General features: G+C 44.7%; 1 protein-coding gene across 1 annotated transcript in view; it reads right to left on the reverse strand.

Annotated features, from left to right (window-relative positions):
- negr1 (neuronal growth regulator 1) overlaps nt 1–19,105 on the reverse strand; it is a gene marked incomplete at its 5' end in the record, with an annotated part of 215,152 nt that overhangs the window by 60,136 nt on the left and 135,911 nt on the right. The window contains one exon of the mRNA XM_079506224.1: nt 413–533. Within this exon, the coding sequence (XP_079362350.1) occupies nt 413–533 (121 nt within the window). The remainder of the gene's footprint in view (nt 1–412; nt 534–19,105) is intronic.

The raw sequence follows: 19,105 nt of genomic DNA on the forward strand, positions 1-19,105 counted from the left end.
TAGGGGAGCCCGGGTTCGAACTGGCGACCTTGCGGTTACCATCCGGAAACTCTACCCTGGTGGCTCTTTTAAACTGCTTGGAGTAGGACACCCCACGGGCAAGGGGGGACGGGGGGTTCGGCACAATTCAATAAAGTTGTCAATCACATAAAAGCATACTAAAATCTCTCATACTCTTTATTTTTACACGTCTCCCAACTGCCCTGCACTCACTGTATTGTCCTATATGACTATGACCCACCCATCTCACACCTAATTCATAAAAATAAAAAACAACGGGTGAATGCTAGTATTTGGCAAATAAACAATTCCCATTCACCCCAACCTTGCACTCAACAATGGTGGACTGCATGCTGCTGACGATGCAGTGCTAAATGTCAAGATAGGACAGGCAATCCACTCTGCGTCTCACCTTTTCTCGCCCTTGTACCACTCGAACGTGGGGACGGGTACGGCCGCCGCTTCGCACCGGAGCAGAGCTGTGCGTCCCAGACCCACCCCGTGGCTCTTCATCTCATGAATAGAAGGGGCAACTGGTGGGGAGAGAGAGGAGAGGTAGAGAGCACAGAGGAGGAGAAGAAGAGGATAGAGGTTATAGAGAGGCTGACAGAAGGACATAAAGCAGATGCATAAACGCGTAGGAAACTAGGAATACAGTACATGCAAGACTGCACATTTTGAGTCAGGCAGGGCTGAAGATAACGGGTGCCTTACACTTGAAACACGCTGGACGCTGTGGTCAGTGTGCACATTTAGCATATACAGTACACTGTGAAGTCTGTACTGTACATATAGCTGGATTGTGGGAGGGGGGAATACATCCTCAGGGTTAGTAAAAATGGAATGAATTGCATTGCATGGTGATAAATTGCTTAATGGAAGTTCAAAGACTCAATGGCAAAAGGCAGGTCCTGTGAATACAAAATTAATCCTCTTTCATGTGCTGAAACATGCAAATCTTTTTTTGCCAGTGTCATCGAGGCAGCTTTAAACACTTTCTCGAGCAATACCGGGCCAATTGTACTTCAAATATTTAGTGCACGTTGCCTTGAAAAGAAAGGAAATTATAAAGAATCCCAACAAAAGCATTTGGCTGAATCCAATATGTGTTCAGACAAAAGGAATGACTCCTCTCTCGTCTCACCATTTCTTGGCTTACTGTATGTCCATAATCAGGAATAAAAGCTTTTTCATTCACTTGTGTAATTCCGACTAATAAGTCTGTATCTAGTGTGCCGTTTGCCATATAGCAGCTACTGTTTTCTGTAGTAGTGTCTCTAGTCCATATGAATATGTACCAGTAAGACGGGGAGGGTGGGGTGGATCAACATATGGAATGTCAGAACAGGTCAGCTCCATATATGGAGATCTAAGGGTTTAAGGGTTTGAGGTAGAGTTACTGGCCGGCTCCATATATGCAGATATGGAGATCTAAGGGTCTCTATGATGTCACGTGACGGTGATGTCACGAGATGTCACGAGGCATTACCATATATGGCATGATGTCACGGGAAATGACGGATGGGCGGGAGATGCAGGTTTTCATAGTAAATGTGACCTATGGCCGCAATAAAGACAACACAGGTATGATACCCGTTTTAATTGAATCAGCAACCTCCTTGAGTGAGGACCCACAGGAACGCGCCCAGGGTGGCGGGCCTGTTCCGACGAGCCGCCCCGCGTCCGAAACGGTCGAGAAATGACAGAGTTACCGTGTGGGGGTCCCCGGGGGGTCCCGGAACATTCAGACCCCCAGGAATGTGCCCAGGGGGCAGGGCCGATTCCAGCGAGCCGCCCCGCTTCCGAAACGGTTGAGAAATGACAGAGTTACCGCGTGGGGGTCCCCAGGGGGTCCCTCTACTGTACTGTCACTGTACTGTACTGTCACACCCGAAATCATCATATATACAGTTAATATGTGTGTGACTGTGTGTGTGTGTGTTAAGCTGCGCAATAGTGACACTTGGTGGTGAAAACCAACCAAACGCTATTTTTGTGCTCGGACAGACCCAGCCAGCCAGCCAGCCAGCCAAGGACCCAGGGACACACATATCTCCGCAATGGAGTGGTTGCACCACTCAAAAAGATTAAGGAAAAGCCAAAGCATGATGAAAACAATAGTAAGTAAGTAATATGATTAGCAGAAATGAAAGGCAGAGGTGAACATAAAAGGTATTTTGCCTGAACTGGTTTAATATGTTGAGCTTTCTTAGACCTTGTTAAAACTCTTGCAGCATACAGAATGAGCAGTAGTAGTACCTAAACTGGAAATGAACGCATTCATTCGTTTTTCTAGGTCTTGTTTGGACACATATCCTCAAATTCTTGCTACATTTATATAAGATGATAATGCTGTAAGCTGACTCCGTTCTCAAAACCTAAACATTTGATTATTATTTTTTTTGCCCCCTCTGAGTCCATCTGCCCACAGAGCGCCCTGCAGCTAGCGATAAATTGCCATGCCTTGTCAGAAAGTGAGTTATGGAACATTTATATCCCTGACAATTGAGCCTTTGAGAACCACATGCCAGTCAGTGGCTGCAGCCTAGGACCAGGGGGTGCAGTTTCCAAGGCACCCGCAAACCTTTTTTTTTTTTGAGTTGTACAGTATTTTTGGGAGATCTTCCTCTTGGGACGACCTCAACGAGGACTGCTGTACCTGTCCTGTACAGAACATTCTCCCCAAGGTGCCACCTGGCATGAATCCATGTCCCTTAGCGAGTTAGGACATGAATCCATGTCCCTTAGCGAGTTAGGACATGAATCCATGTCCCTTAGCGAGTTAGGGGAGACAGAGACATGAATCCATGTCCCTTAGCGAGTTAGGGGAGACAGAGACATGAATCCATGTCCCTTAGCGAGTTAGGGGAGACAGAGACATGAATCCATGTCCCTTAGCGAGTTAGGGGAGACAGAGACATGAATCCATGTCCCTTAGCGAGTTAGGGGAGACAGAGACATGAATCCATGTCCCTTAGCGAGTTAGGGGAGACAGAGACAAATCCATGTCCCTTAGCGAGTTAGGGGAGACAGAGACATGAATCCATGTCCCTTAGCGAGTTAGAGGAGACAGAGACATGAATCCATGTCCCTTAGCGAGTTAGGGGAGACAGAGACATGAATCCATGTCCCTTAGCGAGTTAGGGGAGACAGAGACATGAATCCATGTCCCTTAGCGAGTTAGGGGAGACAGAGACATGAATCCATGTCCCTTAGCGAGTTAGGGGAGACAGAGACATGAATCCATGTCCCTTAGCGAGTTAGGGGAGACAGAGACATGAATCCATGTCCCTTAGCGAGTTAGGGGAGACAGAGACATGAATCCATGTCCCTTAGCGAGTTAGGGGAGACAGAGACATGAATCCATGTCCCTTAGCGAGTTAGAGGAGACAGAGACATGAATCCATGTCCCTTAGCGAGTTAGAGGAGACAGAGACATGAATCCATGTCCCTTAGCGAGTTAGGGGAGACAGAGACATGAATCCATGTCCCTTAGCGAGTTAGAGGAGACAGAGACATGAATCCATGTCCCTTAGCGAGTTAGGGGAGACAGAGACATGAATCCATGTCCCTTAGCGAGTTAGAGGAGACAGAGACATGAATCCATGTCCCTTAGCGAGTTAGAGGAGACAGAGACATGAATCCATGTCCCTTAGCGAGTTAGAGGAGACAGAGACATGAATCCATGTCCCTTAGCGAGTTAGAGGAGACAGAGACATGAATCCATGTCCCTTAGCGAGTTAGAGGAGACAGAGACAAATCCATTCGGAGGCCATGGATGAAAGGTCTTTTCTTATGGGAGTCGAATATATTTTCTTCTCCGGTTATTATACAAGTTACTTCTCAGGTATAGCAAGGTGTCTCGCTGTAGCCCGCTAGCGATGGGGCTCTTGGGTGGCAATGTCTGTTGGTTGATCTGTCCATCCACCACTTTGTTCCTAAACAACTGACAGGGGTTGGCATGGAGTTTGCTATGCTACCCCCATAGAATTAACTTTACTGATGTCGATGCCCACATGGTCTTACCTCTTTCACCCCAAATTTTGCACTTCCACTATATGCGGACTGCTTAGCACGCTTGCTGTGCATCGTGGCTGAACTCTAAACATTTGAGTGACAACACTTACAGTTGGGTGCCACCGATATTGTCCCTTATCATTTGACCCATTTAGGCCTGACCTCAAAATTTAAAAAAATCCTTCTAAATCCTCCCGTTTTCTGAAATAAATATTTTCACGATTTTTCAAAAATAGCAGACCTACAAGCTCGTAGCGCGCCACTCGGTGGCGCGCTATGAGCTTGTAGATCTGCTATTTTTCAATAGCTAAATTATAACATAATGTTTAAAACACCAAAAGGGGTTCCCGCCCAAAATGGGTTAACTGTCCTTTTGCGCAGATCACGCAAACCGCAGCAAAAAGAAAAGGACAATATCGATGGCCTCCAACTGTAGCAAGACCAAAATGTCAACATTGAACACAAGATCTCTCATAATCTATAAGGCAGACTGCTTTCCTCTAGCACCACCTCCAAGACCAATACATCACGACCAACACAGCTGGTAGTGACCTACTACTACATCTGTGACCAGCGATGGGAATCCAGACTGGAATCGTTAACTCCAAGAATCAACATTGTATGCCTCAGAGCTTATCAATTCCTTTTACAGCATGTTTATTTAAAACAGAAATGGACAGCTGCTTAATGAAAAATAATGAGATCATTAATTTGTCTACGATTCTGAAAATCAAAGGATAAGGAGCACTGACTTCCTGACAGAAATGGCTCTGCGCATGTCTGTGACAGGCGCGACGCTCATTCTTCTTGTCAATGTCCCTAGAACAGAATCATTTGATATGGGGAACCATGGCCTAATACAAGTAAATGGAAAGTCAATTTTTCCATAATGTAAAATCATATCGCAACCATATCGCACAACCAAACATAAAATGACTTGTCTTTTAGTACTATACTGGATAGTATAGTACTATCTACTATACTATCTAGTATAGTACTATCTACACGTCTAGTTTTTATTTGTTGATGAAATTGTCAATATAGTTAGTCTTAGTTTTAGTCATCATAGGTTAGTTATTATTTTGTTGTTATTTCGTTTTCGTCACTGAAAAAAAGTAGTCGACGAACATTTTTCGTCATAGTTTTCATAGTCAACAAAATCAACACTACTATGAATTTCTCTGCCACAAGATCTACACTGTGTTCCTACACTGTGTTCCCATCTGCCTCGAGGAAACAACAGCCCAACCGCCACTGCAAGCTGGAAGAAACCCACTGCAGATCCTCTGTTGGTTGGTCACGTGCACGTCTGGCTGAGACGCTCCAAAGTCACCACCAGGTCAGCTCAGTAAACTCAGCTAGTGCTTTCAGTCTGTTCAGCTCCTCCTTATTCCCTCCTTTCATCTCCTGTCAGTTCACATTCCATGGCGGCCCCTATTTTATATTCCACTCATTGCACCGTCCATGAAAGCTATATTATACTTTAAGTCTGCGATAATAGGCATCCATCTGTGTATTATTTTTGTTTTATTATTTTTTTGCATTGACAGTGCGTATTGTTGATCATATTTTAGTGTAGGATCAATTGTAGGAGTAGAATTGTTTAATTTAAGCCACACAAAAATTGATGAATCAATCTTAAAACCCTGATTTGAAACTAATTGTAATTTCATGTACTTTGGACAGTATACGGTGGATTAAGGTCATTGAACCGGGATTGAACCGGAGACCATCCTATTCCTAGACGGCCGCTCTGCCTCCTGAGCCACTGCTGCCGATCCCTACTGCTGTCCCTGCGACCGTGCATGTGTCTTAGAAAGCACTTTGAGTACTTCACATCTAATGAACAGAATGCAATAAGGGATAGCACTCACTGTAAACAACATGGGCGCCAACCTCCAGCCGTCGTCCACTTAGATAGATGAGGTGGGACACATCGGATCCGCGCGAAGGTGAAAGACATACATGTGAGCGTTTGTACGAGCGCTCTATGATCATGTGTGAGAGGCACGTTGAAGGTGACAGCTCCGTCTTTGATGATAGATGTACTTCCACCAACCTTCCCGTTGCCTGCTAATGAGTATGCTGGCACAATTGTGTGGGTATGTGGCGTGTTGGTTTTTCCCGTCCTTGCATACCTATGCCAATTATAATTGTGTATACCTTTACCTGGCTGTGGATGCAGAAAGGGGGGCCTGTGATAGTGTAACAACGGGCAGATGACAACAGGGGCTTTTCCTGGCCATTCATCACTGTGGGGACCGCTGGTTGCATACTGGGTGGTATTGGTAGGGCTTGACTGGCAGTCTGTATAGGTGTGTGTGTGTGTGTGTGTGTGTGTGTGTGTGTGTGTGTGTGTGTGTGTGTGTGTGTGTGTGTGTGTGTGTGTGTGTGTGTGTGTGTGTACACACGTACTTACAAACAAACACACACAAACACACGCACGGCACGCACGCACGCACGCACGCACGCACACACGCACACGCGCCCGCGCGTGCCGTGCGTGTGTTTGTGTGTGTTTGTTTGTAAGTACGTGTGTATGTGTGCAACCGTGCATAGCATGTCTCTGCTTCCATGTTTCTAGGTAATCTATGAGCGCTGAGGTGCCGAGGGCTCTCAGGAGCTTTAACGTGCCAGCTGGTTGTATCTCACAGTGAAAGGCTTCTATTTAATTACTAACAGCATAGGCAGCAGCCCAGCCATAAGCAACAAAACATTATTACAGCTAGGCCCCTCCAGCCCCCCACTTCTTAAAACCACTTAAACCCTATACTTAGTTAACCGGAGTACCCCAGAGGTTTCGGTCGCCTTCTTTTCCCCGTCAACAACAAATCTCTTTACCAAAAATAGCTGTGTGTGTGTGTGTGTGTGTGTGTGTTTGGGGAAGTCGTGACCGTCTCTCATAAATAATAGGCTTAACCTGTACTTGTGGTCAGGAGCTCACATGCCTTGCATGTTAATGACTGCACAATATTACAACATCTGAGTAATGACAACTAAACTGACAACTAAACTGAGATGGCGTGTGTGTGTGTGTGTGTGTGTGTGTGTGTGTGTGTGTGTGTGTGTGTGTGTGTGTGTGTGTGTGTGTGTGTGTGTGTGTGTGTGCGTGCGTGCGTGTGTGTGTGTGTGTGTGTGTGTGTGTTGGGGGGGGGGGGGGGGATGACACACTAGGGTTCATGTGGTTTAGAACAGCCATGACCCTGCAGTGAAAACAAATATAAGAGGAGTGCTCAGGTCACACTGTAATAACATCCTTCAAAAAGTCCCAGTATACGAGAGGTCGGCGCTAATCGAAGAGACAACCAGGCATTGAACCTGCGACGATATCCACAACACATCGCTCAAAGGAAGAGCAGGAGACGCTGAAAGTCAGAGAGAGCCTGTGACAAAGCTGGTGCTGCATTCACAGAGATGGAAGCCAATAACAAGTATGACAAAAATCAATGTGCGATGCCGGCACTGTGAGAGGCTCGCTAGAGTCCCCTGTAATCCTCCTCTGGTGTCATTGTGCTCGGCCATTGATTACCAGGGCCCTCTGAAAGCATCAAAGTGACCTGGCTGTCGCACCGTACAGTCGCTAGAGCATGGGACACAGTGGCCTGGGCAGTTGTGTCGATACTTGGAGCCGACACCGGAATTGTGACTTTCATCTTGAAAGTAAGAGGGTGGAAAAACCAAGTTGTCTGTGGCCATGTATAGTATACTGTATGTGTACCTGCCATGTATAGTATACTGTATGTGTACCTGCCAGAAGCCACAAAGATAAAGCCCTTTCAAGTTGTTGTCTCCACCAGGCCGAAGGCATGGGGAGAGAGTATGTTTTGCACTCCGTCCGTGTGTGTGTCCTTCCTTCCGTCCGTCCGTCCTTCCGTCCGTCCGTTATCAGCAAATCTCTGGCACCGTTGGCCCGATCCATGCCAAACTTTGCACACACACTCCCTGGATGCCAACGATGAACCTCTGCCCCAAATATTCCTTAACGGCCTGTTATAGCGCCACCATGAGGCCGATTTAGGCAAAACACATTTCTGTAGATAACTCGTACACATTTTATCCATACATCACACAATTTGGTATACAGTATCTCCATAGTCATGTGATCAATACGGATCTGCACAATTTCCCATCTTCCATCCTGATTGGCTAAGATTGGCTTCCAAAGCTCACATGATTGGTCCGTTTCGAACAAAATGCCACAAATCACAAACACAGTGTCCAATTTCCATGAAATTATACACACACATTTCCATTAGGCCGAGGACGACATGCCACAATTTTTTCCCCAAATCAGCCTCACGGTGGCGCTGCATCGATCTGTATAAATGTATGCGCACTCCCTAGAAGCCATGGAAAAACATTTTCCCTGCATCCCCCCACATCTGCCGGTTATAGCGCCACCATGAGGCAGATTTCTGCAAAATACATTGTTTATGTTAGTCGCACAGATTTCATCCAAATCTCACACAAATCGGTACACATGATCTCTGAAGTCATGTGATCAAGACGAGCCTGTTGGATTTCTCAGATTCTACACTGATTAGCTAAGATTGCCTTCCAAAGTTTTCAGGAGTAGCCCGTTTTGTACAAAATGCTGCACATGTCCTGCTCATCCAGAATTCTATCCTCAGAGATGCTATGAGTGATCTGGCTCTGCATTTCCTCAACAAAATGAAGACAATTGTTGCAAGAAACAAACAAACAAAAAAACATGTTTATATTACTCCTAAACATTTTGCCAAACATCACACACACTCCTATCCTCCTGGTGGAGACCTGTGACCAGAAGGGCACTTTTTCTAGTTTTATTTCATTTGGGGGCGGGGAGCCAGTGTGATGCAGTCTGTTTATGTTATCAGTTGGCTTAATACGGTTGGACCAGTGATTCCTGTGCATTAGTCTCTAAAGATATTTTTTTCACGATTAGTTTTCAGATAAGCAACAAAGCGCTCACAAACTTTACACATTTTTACTTTGTCAAGCAGAATAGATTTAGACATTCTTTCGGATGACATACAATAATATTCCAGCTTACTAAACACACGTAGGGAAAGGTCACCTGACTAAAACATCCATTTTCAAAAGGACAAGAAGGCTGAAGCTAGTTTGGGTGTGAATAATTGTCCTTCTCAACAGTGTCACACACCTGCCGGAAATCTTTTGGGCTGGGAGAGAGAAAATGCTCGCTATAATGTCACGGGAGGTCCGAAATTCTCCGAATCTTTATATGCATATCAATAATATAAAATCTCCCAATTTAGTGCCTGGCAGTAGGCTCCGTGAAGACTGATCACAGCCATAAAATCCGGCCCAATCTAGTGAGTCCAATTTGAACCTGCTGGCACGTCCTACATCATCATATATTTGGCAATACGGCGTCAGGGCTTGGAGAGTAATGCAAAGTAGAGCACTAAAAATCATGAAGGCCCAATAATCCAGGTAATTTAGTGTCTACAGAACGCTGTAGAGGCACTGTAAATCATGCTTCGAGTCATGGTGAACTCCGCCAGATGGGGGTGGGGGTTGGGTAGGGGTGAAATCAGGATGAGAGTGTGTATGTGTGAGGAGGGGGTGGGGAGTGGGGGGGGGGAGGGGAGATCCAGGAATAGCACAGCGCTGGGGAAGAATAGATGCTGCAGGGCTCCACTAGGTGACAAATGGCCAGCAGCGGGTCGATCATAAACCCACTTCCATTACATTTACATTATGCAGACCTTGTCACCAAAACAAAGATGACCAGTTCGATGGAACAAGCTCCACAAAGCAGAGAGAATGCGAGAGTATAAATGATGGATACACCGTTTAACCTCGATCTAATATTAATGGACAGGCAGGTTTGTTCAGAAAGCTTTTTGCCTTTAACGTTCACACGGAGCTGAGTAGTTTGCCTTAACCCATTCAGGCCTGACGTCGAAATTTAAAAAAAAAAGTTTTCTAAATCATGACAATTTTCGGAAAGATTTGAGGCACATTTTAACGATTTTTCAAAAATAGCAGACCTACAAGTTCATAGCGCGCCACTCGGTGGCGCGCTATGAGCTTGTAGATCTGCTATTTTTCAATAGCTAAATTATAACAATGTTTAAAACACCAAAAGGGGTTCCCGCCCCAAAATGGGTTAATGGTTAATGTGGTTAAACGCTAACGTGACATGGATGCGTTCCAGGTCTCAATGGGTTAAGCAATCCTCGCGCGACAACTGTATTAATGATTAATTGGTGTGTTTCTAAACAGAATATGATTTATTCAATAGCAAACTATTGTTCACCGCGACAACCCGGGCAAGCTTTTTAATTAAAAGATCAATTAATAACCCTACCTCTTCAGCCAGATTTGAAAATGAGTTTTCCTTGCAATTAAGAAATGGGCTCATCAGTGCATGACTTATCAGCTTACACACAGAGACGCTGTTCCCCGTTGCCATCTGCAGGCCTCATTGTCCTCCGTTTTGTCAGTCAGAGACTGGTTCTGCAGCCAAGATTTATTAATTCATTAAGATTTCTATTCAGAACTGCTATGGGGGGACATTGTGTGCTTCACTCGTGACTTCATACAATGCATGGAATATAAATAACTGCCTTAACATGTGGGACCACATGGGTCCACAGTAACCACTGACTGGGTTTGACACAGAATTTGGTCCGAGGCTGAAAAGCCCTCCTTCTAATCAGATCAGATTGCCGTGATGAAGATCTCAGGGCTATACACAAAGGATGCATGTAAATATCATTAACATACCGTACTGTACCACCTTATGGGATTCCAGCATGTGAAATTGCACCATGTGTAAACATGGTGCACACAAGGCATCCATATTAATATGTTATAAGTTAGTCTTATGTAAGACAGCAGGGATGTTGCCTATCGTCATGGGCAGAGAGCAGCTTTGATGGTGAAATGATTTATTGATCAACAGAGATTTGAGTATTCATTTTTTTGTTATCAGATGATCAGTGATTCATCATGTAGAACATTTTAATATGTTCACAACTCCATCCAAATGTGAACGCTTGTCTTTGCTCGCTGCCTGAGGAAGTGATGCTGATTGAAACGTGATGTATTTTCCTTATTTAAAATGAAAACTTAACTTGCTTAACTTGAAGCACTTTCCAGATGTCTATCTGCATGGAAGCATGAGCCTTTACCATATTTGTGTAGAAATTGTTACCATATTGTTTCTAATCTAAATTGCATAGGTACTGTACATGGCTGATAGTTGACACAGCCAAGAAGACAGAGACATCACAGCAGTAGGTTTTAAAGATGGACTTGAGAATTGGATTGAAGCTGGTTATTTCGCTCGTTTCTCTGAGCTACAGACGCATCACGACAAGAGCTTTGGAGAAAAATAGATGGATGGATTTAAATCCAAACAGCTTGGGGCGGTTGGCTTTAACTCAGTTTAGGATTGGATCAGAATCCAGCGCTAGGAAGCCAATCTCTTTTCAAATGTCAGCCACAGTACATACATGATGTGTATATCAGTAGATAGTTCAAATTATCGCAAAATGCAGCTACACATCTACTGTAGAATACTTGAGACAATGTACTAGATTTGATTTGAGCAGTGGATTTGTTTATTCAACCACTGCCAGCACAGAGGAGGAACTATATAATGTAAAGACACACGCACGCACGCACGCACGCACGCACGCACGCACGCACGCACGCACGCACGCACGCACGCCATCTCAGTTTACTTCGTTGTCATTACTCGGATGTTGTAATATTGTGCCGTCATTAACATGCAAGGCACGTGAGCTCCTGACCACAAGTAAACAGGTTAAGCCTATTATTTACGAGAGACGGTCACGACTTCCCCAAGCAGCTCTGTCAGGGGAGTGGGAGTGCCATGTTGTGGGTATATCTATCTACCAGGGCAGGGCTGGCATACCAACCAGGCAGGCACAGAGAGAAAGACAGCTAGCGCTTAGACCAAACAGAGAGACAGGGCGACGTCAAGCATTTGAAGTGTCCACATTAAGCCCTGTGCATATTAACAAGGCTCTGAAGTCTATCAATACCCGGGCTGTAATTGCTTATTGTCGTTTTAATGCATGCTCATAATTAATTTAAACCCATTTTGGGCGGGAACCCCTTTTTGGTGTTAGCATTATGTTATGCTTTCGCTATTGAAAAATAGCAGATCTACAAGCTCATAGCGCGCCACCGAGTGGCGCGCTACGAGCTTTGTAGGTCTGCTATTTTTGAAAAATCGCAAAGAACGACTGTCATAGAAACATAGCTTTTTCAGGAAACTGTCAGGATGTAGACGACATTTTTTAGAATCTGATCTCAGGTCAGAATGGGTTAAAATGATTACAGTTTTGTCTGCCAATTATACAGTAAGCAGGAAATAAAAGTGAGGTGCTCCTCTTTTTTTCCTCTCTGGGCCAATAAGCGCTGCAGGGTGCTGGGAAGCGAGCAGAACAACACGGAGGGAAGCGTACAAATGGCTGGCAATCTGGGAAGCGTACAGGGCACAGCTTCGCTCGGGCGAGGCAACAGAAAGTGGAATCTTCACCGTGAACGAAGGCAGGGAGCACTGGAGGGGGAAGGACGACGGACACACGCACGCACGCACACACGCGTACATGCGCGCACACACACACACACACACACACACACACACACAGCACCACACGCGCACACTCACACAGCAGAAGCAGCAACATAAGCTCACAGCTGCGCCCTAAACCAAACTTGTACGCCGGTAGATACAGAGATAGCAACACCTCATATATAGGAAGCAAGACAAAAAGAACATACAAGGTCAAAGGCTTTGTACGGCCTGTTATACTCATTAAACATCCAGGCTGCATTGGGAGTTTCAAAGACGAACTCCCTTCACGAGATCTGAGGAAAGTGGTGCTATAGTCTGGGGCTGCTTGATAGAGCTGTTACATAACCCCCCAGTTTTGTATCAAAACACATCTCGATGCCAACATGAAGAAAAGGGCGATTTGAGAGAAAGAGTTCCGGGGGCCTGCCTGCATATAGCATCAGCATTCCAAACATCTGTGGTTGTGTGTGTGTGTGTGTGTGTGTGTGTGTGTTGTGTGTGTGTGTGTGTGTGTGTGTGTGTGTGTGTGTGTGTGTGTGTGTGTGTGTGTGTGTGTGTGTGGTATCAGCTCATCTCTCCCGTTTATATATTTAATTTCCGGCGAATGTTTGCGCAGCGGCTGTCCTGCTATTATAGGGATGGAGAGAGACACAAACAAAACATCTGGTGCATTTTGAAGTGGCATTAGCGGCAGCACCTGAAACAGAGGCAATGTGACAGACAGCGAATCATGAAATAGGGACGTCTGGAGGTCAACGATTTTCACCATGTCTGACTCAAAGTGTGTATAGGCGCTGTCAGTTATCATCTAGGTTAGGACAGTGGTTCTCAACCAGTGGTCCGGGGACCACCAGTGGTCCTTGAGGGGGTTTCAGGAGGTCCCCATGCAGCTGAATGATGCGAGAGTTGGTAACCACATGGTTACAGATCTTTATAGATCTTTAAACTCTTTCTTGAGAGTGTAAAATGAAACCAAATGGACCCGTACGGGTTCATTTGCTGGTTAAACTGTTATTTTGATCAACGTTTGCCCGTTAACTCTCCTATGCTACCACCACACGGAATTGTAGACAAAATAGATAACAAAATATTCTAAGTCTTGGGTCTGAGACACTAAGGGCTCCATTTTCGTCACCGCTAAACCCCTTATCCCTAAACTTCTTTGCCTTTTTTTACTATTTTGAAAACATTTTTGAATAGTTCAACTAGACAATCTACATTGACACATTGTAAGCTTGTAGACTGGCCATTTTAACTAATCAAAAATGTTTTGCAAAATAGTAAAAAAAAAGGCAAAGAAGTTTAGGGATAAGGGGGTTTAGCGGTGACGAAAATGGAGCCCTAAATCTCATCAAATGGCTCCACCGCATTTCAGAGGACTCAAGGGAGTGTCGTGCCCGGCGTCAAGTTGGTCGGATCGGCCAAACCATCGATCCAACCAATATGCCCATACTGTATATACTGTAAGCATACAGTACAGTATATTGAGATCCGGTTGTCTAGACCTGCCCATTCGACCGATATGCCCATATATATATATGAGACCGACCGCTAGTATTTCCGCCAGCCTACGTATCAATTTGGGGGGTCCTTGACATTTATTTTTTTGGTCTAAACGCCTCCATTAAATTCTATTACGGCATTGAGGGCGCTTCATTAATTCCTCCAAAGATGGCTTTTGGGTTAATCTCAGGCAGAGATGCTTCTGCACTGCTCTCCTGCTTGCTCATCCCCTCCGACTCAGGCACACATACCTAGATAGACACCAACAATTTATGTTTTTGATTCAAACGCCTTTTCCACAGACAATAATGGCAACCCACCTACGGCGGATGATAAATATGTAAATGTGAAAATTGGGTCAGAGATCACATTTATCAGGTGCAATCAGTGCCGAGATATCCTGTAGCCAAGCGGTTGCTTCTCAGGCAATATGATTCCAAGACGACCTTCTGGATGACTGCCATCATTCTGGGCCCGCATGATAACAGTTGCCTCCATTCATCATGGAAATACATGAAGAGTAAAAGGTGGATCTGTAATTTAATTAGCCACAGTCTGATCAAGGTATAGTACTCTGTGCCTGTGGAGAGTCATTTGGTTGTTTATCCCATTAAGGCCTGTTAGGTAAAAACATTCACTTTGAAAGAATATATATTCAAAGATGTGCGCCACATTTTTACGATTTTTCAAAAATAGCAGACCTACAAGCTCGTAGCGCTCCACTTGGTGGCGCGCTATGAGCTTGTAGATCTGCTATTTTTCAATAGCTAAATTATAACATAATGTTTAAAACACCAAAAGGGGTTCCCGCCCAAAATGGGTTAAATACACTCAAATGTAATTTTCATGAAATGGTTGAAAGCTCAAAGCACCTGTCATCCTATGCAAAGCCAGACAGCAGACATAATGCTATTTGAATTGAAAGATGTTGGGTCTTGGGTTGGTTTAGTGGCTCAGTGACTGCTCCCTGTGTGAGGGATGCATGTCTGATGATGATTACTATATTTACCCAGGGTATCTGGGCTAAGCTCAAGAACTTGTTTCCAGCCAGGCCCTGCTCATAGAACATTTCATCGTAGTGGTTCAATGCCTTGTTCAAGGGCACTTCAGCGGTGGTAATTTTAACGTGTCGGACCGCTGATTCGAACTGGCGACCTTCCGGTATCAAGACCGCTCCGCAATCCGTTCGGCCACCGATGCCACATCTCTCCTCTATCTCTTCCCCTGTTGTTTCTGTCTCTTGTCTCTACACTCTGAAATGAAGCATTAAAATGTCAAAAAGAATTCTTAAAAGAAAAAAGGAAAGTGCTGGGGCTTATTTCTTTTCATCACTTTGGTTATTATTCATTTTAATTACTGACCCTAAACTGTAATTATCCGGGAGGTCAACTATGCTCCAACGGAAAAAGCCATTATTACTTTGAAAGGGGAGAGGAATTATTTGACCATGTATTTAATTAGATGGTTTACCCCTTGAAATGTCAGTGTCATTCACTCTTACGTTGTCTTATTAGCCTGCGAATGGCGGAACGGTGCAGCTTCCTGTTAGTCTAATGTCAGTTAACTGCGGTTCGGAAGGGACATGATCAATGACAGTAACTATCCTGATTGCCAGCTACACTCCAAAAGTGAAACATTCTGCAGACGACACATTCAAAACTGGCATGAAAGTGTGGCTGTTTAATATTGGTACTGCCAAGGAGTGAAAAAGTGTTTAGTTTTCATTGGCTGGAGAGCAACAGCATACTGTACATGTGTGTGTGTGTGTGTGTGTGTGTGTGTGTGTGTGTGTGTGTGTGTGTGTGTGTGTGTGTGTGTGTGTGTGTGTGTGTGTGTGTGTGTGTGTGTGTCTCCAATGAACTAAATTCCCAGCATTTTTCACATTGCGAACAGACAGACAGACAGACAGACAGACAGACAGACAGACAGACATATATGTTCTGATATGTGTTGTTATTGTCTCCACCAGGCCGAAGGCATGGGGAGAGAGTATGTTTTGCACTCCGTCCGTCCGTCCGTGTGTCCGCCCGGCCGTCTGTGAACAGCTAATCTCTGGCACCGTTGGCTTGATCGCAGCCATACTCTGCACACACACTCCCTGGATGCCAGAGCTGAACCTCTGCTCCAAAGTTTTCACATTGGCCTGTTATAGCTTTGTGCAAAACAAATGTTTTGACAGTACACCTACAGATTTTGTCCAAACATTACGCAAATTGGTACACAGTCTCTCTAGAGCCATTCAACGAAACGGGTCTTTCAGATTTTTCAGACTCCATCCTGATTGGCTACGATTGGCTTCCAAAGTTCGCAGGAGTGCTCCGTTTCAAACAAAATGCTGCAAATCATGAACACATCGTGTGATTTCCGTGAAATATTGCACGCACATTCCCACTAGGCCGAGGAAGAAATGCCACTTGAATATTTTCAACTCAGCCTCATGGTGGCGCTAAAACTGGCCGATTTGTGTTTTTACCTATAACTGCACCGATCTGTGTAAAACCATGTATGCACACTCCCTAGAGGCCAAGGAAAAACCTTTGGCTGGATTTTTTCACATCTGCTCTTTATAGCGCCACCAGGAGGCCGACATATGTAAAACACATTTTCTAATATTACTCCTTCAGATTTTATCCAAATTTCATGCAAATCGGTACACATGCTCTCCATAGTCATGTGATCATGTGATTTGTTTGATTTCTCATAATTATCCATCCTGATTGGCTACGATTGGCTTCTAAAGTTTTCAGGAGTAGCCCGTTTTGTACCCGTTTTGTACAAATCGCCACAACTCCTCAACGCAGCGTCCGATTGTGGTGAAACTGTGCATGCCTATTCCCACTACTAGGCTGAGGAAGAAATGCCACTTGACAGTTTTCAAATCAGCCTCATGGTGGCGCTACAACAGGCCAAGTTGCGTCACACACACACACACACACACACACACACACACACACACACACACACACACACACACACACACATACACACACACACACACACACACACACACACAAAACCCCAAATAAACATGTTTATATTACTCCTAAACATTTTTCCAAACATCACACACACTCCTATCCTCCTGGTGGAGACCTGTGCCCAGAAGGGCACTTTTTCTAGTTTGTGAATGTGACTGTCAGAAAGTTACTGACAATGAGTTGTTTCCAAGAGCAACGTGCAACCAGGTATATAACGTCACTCAGGGTTTAGGCTTTGGGAGTTCCCTGTGAGAACTATCCAGAGATTGAAAGAGCATTTTTTTGCAATGCGAACCATATCTTTTGTTGATGTGAGCCGACACTATGCCAGCTAGGCAGATTGCTCTGGTGCTCTTTTGCTTATCTTCTTCTCCTCCTCTCCCTGCGACAATGACATCAAGTAACACCTTTATCCTAATTCCACATTTGGCATGTCAATCACTCACTAGGGTCCCCAGCGGCCTGGGCCGCTTGGTGAATATATACTGATGTGTGTGCATGTGTGTGTGTGTGAGTGTGTGTGTGTGTGTGAGTGGAGCTTGAATGATAGATTAAGATGGCGCCAGAGCCCGTCTTCCCTTCCCTCACAGAGGGTGAATTGCACCAGGGTGGTGAGAGGCAGTGAAGAGTGGCAACCAGCTGCTTGGACCCTCTGCCTGCTGTGGCCATATCAAACGCTCCGATGGACAACCTCACTTCATTCATTCTGCCTCTTATCTTTGTAAATGACACCATTTGTCACAATCCTCCCATGTATGAACGTCCCTACGGTCTATCCACAGAGAAAGCGCTCCCACATTGACGGGGAGATATGTTAAGGACATGTACCATGACCGTGGTTTCCCTCGAAATAGATCATTGGAGGATGCTTTGAGACCTAAAGACTTGAACCATGAGTAACGAACGACTAGTTGTTCGCTGAATGATACAGTACCCGAGACAAATCACAGCCATTGGGTTGACTAATATAACAATACTTGAGTATGAGCCATATTGGCCCATATTGGCTCAACTGTACAGAACTTCAAACAGGACTTGTAAATTGTTGCCATGTCCGCTTATTATTATAAGCTTGTTTTTCTACAAAGCCGCTTGTTTAATATTTATGGTTGCGTTTTTCACAACGCGGCACTAAGCAACATCGCAACACGTTGTGAGCTTGTATATTTCTAGATTTTAAAATAGCCGATGCATATACCGGTAGGTTTGAAGTGCTTATGTGGCCTACAGTATAGTCGCTTTTCTGGCCTTAATAGACCTGGTTGCTTATTTCCTTCCCCAAATCTGTACAATAGTCACACTCAACACTAGCCTGGCTCATCCCTGAATCGCTAGCCACGGCCATTAAAACTCACTCAGTGCCACAGGACGCCTTTGGACGCCTCCCCTTTATAAAAGTAAAAAACATGTTCTGGCAATTCAGGTCTGGTGACACCGTCTATGGCGCTGTTAGACCTGGCTGAAAATATGATACAGCGGCTGATTGGCCATCAGCATCATTTCAGCTCGATGACGTCAAACAACAAACATGGCTGCCTCCACTGTGGTAACCTGAGACCGTATGGATCTGACTATTAAATTGCCCTATGATAAATAGTTTCTTTACAGAAACGACAGGTTTTAGAAACATCATCATCCGACATTTTTACTGTGTTTGTTTACATGCTCGTAGCACTCGTTGACTCTGTTTCTTTGGTTAGCAACCGGGTTAGCCACATTGACAACGACGTCATCTGCTTTGCTACTATTTTGATTGGTTGGTGTGAACCAATCGCCGAAGACTAAGGTCACCTTAGCATCTCCCATCCCAGAAACTGCTGAATAATGAAGTGAAACTTAAATGAAAATTGTGAAGAAAAAAGTGTCAGGCTAACTCAACACAGTAACAATCATGTAAGGTAGGTCTGAGTACAGTAAGCCATTTGGGTGGATCTTAGTTCAAACAGGACAAATAAGTAAATATTTACAGCCAAAGAGGGAGAGAGCTCTGAGATTAATATTTACATTTTATAGACACCAATAGTCCACTTCAGCCATGAGGCTC

Source organism: Electrona antarctica, assembly GCF_951216825.1.
Source record: "Electrona antarctica genome assembly, chromosome: 7".
NCBI classification, from domain to species: domain Eukaryota; kingdom Metazoa; phylum Chordata; class Actinopteri; order Myctophiformes; family Myctophidae; genus Electrona; species Electrona antarctica.